Source organism: Contarinia nasturtii, unplaced genomic scaffold, assembly GCF_009176525.2.
Source record: "Contarinia nasturtii isolate CC-2019 unplaced genomic scaffold, AAFC_CNas_1.1 Cnas_scaffold_3149, whole genome shotgun sequence".
Lineage (NCBI taxonomy): Eukaryota > Metazoa > Arthropoda > Insecta > Diptera > Cecidomyiidae > Contarinia > Contarinia nasturtii.
Window position 1 is genome coordinate 815 of NW_022200461.1, and position 4,323 is coordinate 5,137.

At 32.4% G+C, this 4,323-nt stretch overlaps 1 protein-coding gene across 1 annotated transcript; it reads left to right on the forward strand.

Annotated features, from left to right (window-relative positions):
* Positions 1 to 635: 635 nt before the first annotated feature.
* LOC116349804 (putative GPI-anchored protein pfl2) lies at positions 636 to 3,930 on the forward strand. Its single transcript, XM_031781403.1, has 14 exons — positions 636 to 990; positions 1,124 to 1,294; positions 1,378 to 1,483; positions 1,676 to 1,773; positions 1,949 to 2,014; positions 2,233 to 2,340; positions 2,453 to 2,605; positions 2,681 to 2,773; positions 2,855 to 3,019; positions 3,106 to 3,285; positions 3,327 to 3,434; positions 3,507 to 3,578; positions 3,661 to 3,717; positions 3,776 to 3,930. Exons 1-14 carry the CDS (start codon positions 636 to 638, stop codon positions 3,928 to 3,930), a joined length of 1,887 nt encoding a protein of 628 aa, XP_031637263.1.
* Positions 3,931 to 4,323: the final 393 nt, after the last annotated feature.

The window sequence follows — 4,323 nt, forward strand, 5'->3', positions numbered from 1 at the left end:
GCAAAGTAAAATAAAAATAGGCCGTAAGTGTGTGATTTGTTGAGTTCTTGTTTATTTTGGATTTGGGGTTTACATAATTAAAAAATTCAGTAGAACGCAACAAATGTGTACTGAAATTGTAATTGTACGTGTTTTTATCCTTCAATATATTCAGAATGGCAAATTTATAATGTGTGACGTGTGTAAGATAGAAAGAGTGTATGTGTTTAAAAAAATATGATTACGTCGAAAAATGCCTCTTCTGCCTCTTAATCGTTTAATCATTTTATTTGTATTTTCTGTCAAAGTAAAATTACTTCAGACTTGGGCTAAAATAAAATTCGACTTGCAATTTGTCTCCATAAAAATGGAGCTAGAAGATTTTTTACATATTTTGTTTTTCGCACTACAAAAAAAAAAACAACCATGTGAAAAAACTTCATGTTCTACTTTTATAGATTCACATATATATCGAGTTTTTATTTTCTATTTCTCATACAAAAAATATCTGATGTATTTAGTATCTGCTAGTCAATAGAGGATGAGTCAATACCCAATCAAATCCTCTTCAAACTACACGACTCACACTTATTATACAAAATCTACAGAGCAAACCTTCACAATTTTTTTTCTCTCTCGGCATAGCTACAATTGTGATGGAAACATTTCAAAGCGATAGCGATGAAAGCAACGAATACGAAAATGATGAAGAAGGTGGTCAACACATTTGCCCTGTCGCGGGATGCCCCGTAGTGTGCTCATCTGCTTCAAACTTAAAGCGGCACGACGAAACGAAGCACCAGGGAAAACGCTACCAATGTTATTATTGTGTCAAACTTTATACGCAAAAACATTCAATGGAAAGACATGTCGTGCGAAAACACCCTGGAGCTGATACGAAGAAAAGAGCACAGAGAGGTGGCAGTAGTCAGATTTCAGTCAACAGTCAAACACCCAAATTGAAGACACCTACTTTTCGAATGCCACCGAAAAGAAACCCCAACATGAAAAGTAAGTGGGAGTTTTCATTCCCAGAACTTTTTTTTCAATCATCAACATTTCTAATTTTTTTTTTCTTCTACATTAAAAAAGATATTTTTCTACATTCATACAAAATATTTTCCTATCATTTTTGTTTTTTTAGATGACAAAAAGGCTGCTCTAATCAGCAATGCTGTAACAAACACAATCACTTCATCAACGATCGTTTCGACGATTGCATCACTGTATGGGTTAAACTCTACATCAACAACATCTACGCCACTTTGTTTCAATCCAAAAACTTCCACCGTAACAACAACAGCACCAAACACTGGTAAAATCTGCACGCGTTGTTTTTTCTACCCTTTTTTCATTAAAATCCATTTCTCATGTTTTTTGTTTTCTTTTTTTTTTTAGAAAATATGAATGAACAATTTGACTCTAACATTAGTTCTACCTCAACAATCACCATAACATCAGCGTTTGATGCAAGTCCATCGACAATGACAGTAACAACAGCAAGGTAAATTTATAAAACTAATCTAATTAAAATTATCAAAAGTAAAAGTGGATTATATCAGCATCGATTCGATTTTATGTTCTAATTTATAGAAATTTTGATTGACTTATTTTTATATTCAGCTGTATCAGCAATATTCATGAAATTACTAATGAAATTTAATAATCTTCATTAAAATCTCTACAATGTCATTAGTGCACTACCGCTTGGTTCGACATTAGGGTACTTAACGACCTCAACAATAACAGCACCAAGAACTACTGCACAAATCCAGACCTCTGCACAAATCCAGGGTAATATATTTTTCTACTTCTACCTTTTTGCCATATAAGTAGATTTTTACACATGTATACCTTTTCTGTAAATTTATTGTTATTATCTACAGGCATTGTTTACTCTACTCACTTTTTCATACCAAAACCTAGGTTTTTCAAAACGCTTGTTTTTCTTTTTTACTTTTTTTCAAAGATACTAAGGATAATGATGCTACGAGTGATTCTACTTTAAGCGTCATCGAAACACTAGATATAACCGGTACTTCAACGATTGATCCGACTGCACCACTCTTTTAGACCTCATTAATGACGTGTTCGCCATTTGGTGTTTCGTCTACATTCATATCTTCTCTACAAATTTTATTTCAGCTGCTGTAACAATAACAGAAGATGAACACATTTTTTTCTCTGACTTTTTGCCATAGTTTCAGCAGTAATGGTTTTTTTTTCTCTTTTCCATACAAAAATTCTTTTTAGGTTCAGACAATCTCTTACAAGCTATCAGCAATGCTAAAACTGCTGCTGTAGATCTATCGAAATCTGTCAATTTTTGTACACACTTCTTAAAGGCACCTCTTTATACAGGTTTAAAAACATTTCAATCTTAAATTTTTGCATAGAAGATGGTTATACGTAGTTTGTTTGATTTTTATCAAAATCTTTACTCATATTAAGCATAATTTATACATTTTTACAGTATGCTATGCATTTTTCTATGATTTTTTTCTAGATGTTGCAGACTCTGCTAATGAATTGAGCACAGCTTTAGAAAAGGCCAATTCTGTTTCTGTATCTCTATCGATTGCAATTGCTGCCGCAGTTAACATTGGAACCACGGAACAAATTTCAAGTAAAATATTTTTCTCGAAACTTTCTACTTTTTCTCCCTTTTTCACAATGTTCGGCAATTTTACTTTTCTTTTAGATGCAAATAAAGCTGCTGAAAATCTTACGGACGGTATATTAAAAGCCGCGACTCTTGCTGGAGCTTTCAACGACGCAGCGGGCAAACTTGCTTGTACAGTCTTTTTATCCAAATTCTACTTCTTCCATTCTAATGCCAATGATACCTAACGTTCTATGCTTGTGTAATTTTTAGGTGATTTTTTTGGTACCTTTTCGTCTACTATCAAGGATGCTAATGATGTCATCAAAACTCTCACAACAGATTTGAAATCTGTAGAAGAAAACTCTGCCAAAATGGCAAAGCACATGAAAGAAATCCGTACTACAATATCATCTCTGAATGATCGCAATTTTGCTGGTATAATAATTTCTTTACATTTTATTCAATTTTCTTTACTCTAATGTAATTTTTATCGTTGACTTGCCTCTTCTATTTATTTTCAGGTGATCTTAAAACTCTTATAGAGGATGCCAGTGCTCTATCTACAACTGTTGTACCTCAGGTTGATATAGATTTATCGTCATCTATCAAGGAAGCTCGAACATGTTCTACCAGTCTCCAGAAACACATTGAAGTCGCTAAATCTATCGGTTCCAATCATTCAAATGTGATAATAGTTAATGGTATATTCTCTAATTTTTTTTCTCTATATGACTTACATAAGTTCTCTACTTCTTTCCACTTTTAGAAGCAGCTAAATCTCTACAAAATCTTGAAATTATTATCAAACAGGCCACGGATCTAGGTGTATCATCATCCGAAAATATTTTAGGTTATTATACTTAAATACTTTTTCCCTGTTATTTTAATGAAATTCTATTTTAATTTTAATTTTCTCTTTTAGTCGCGAAAAATCTTGGTCAAAATCTTACTGACGCTATCGAAACTGCCAAAGCTAATGCTGCAAATCTCGCCGGTATGAAAAACACTCTACATGTTTTAGTTTAGTTAAGTTTTCTATTCTAACGCATTTCCGTATTATTTTTCTTTTTTTATAGATGTAGCTGAACAATCATCCGGGACTCCTGCCAATACGGATCACGCAAATGTTGATGGTATGAAAATTAGCTTTTATAATCAATCATATTTTTTCTAAATTTTCCGCATTTACAGCACAAAAGATGCTTTCTCAAATTGTTTTGAAATTGAACGAAGCGACTGAAATCCTCCATCAAAACTCTCAAATGCAAGCGCAACTTATAGAAAATTTCCGCCAAGGAGTTTTGGGTGCGATTAACCAACTTCAAGCAGCCGTTCAAGTAATTTAAAAAAAAAAAATAATTTTGAAATATATAGATCACTAATATATTTTTTCTTTTGCCAGACATTTTTCGAAAGTGTTCTTCAAAGCGTATACCCACAATAGTTGCGATTACAATCAGAAGTGAAAACTCACAAGACATAAACGATGATCGTTTTAAAAAAAATTCAAACCTAAAATTAAGACAAACTCATTACCATTATCACAGTAGAGCACCGCGATGCCAGAAAATCATCTAACAAAATATATTTTATCTTTGACTACATTACGATACATTATTAGGAAAGGATTGTAATAAAGATAGTTACGATCAACTGCTTTACCGTGTGCCTAATAAGCAAAATTTCTACATAAATTATAAGTTATCATTTTTATGACTTGTTACAAAAAAAAATTCGAA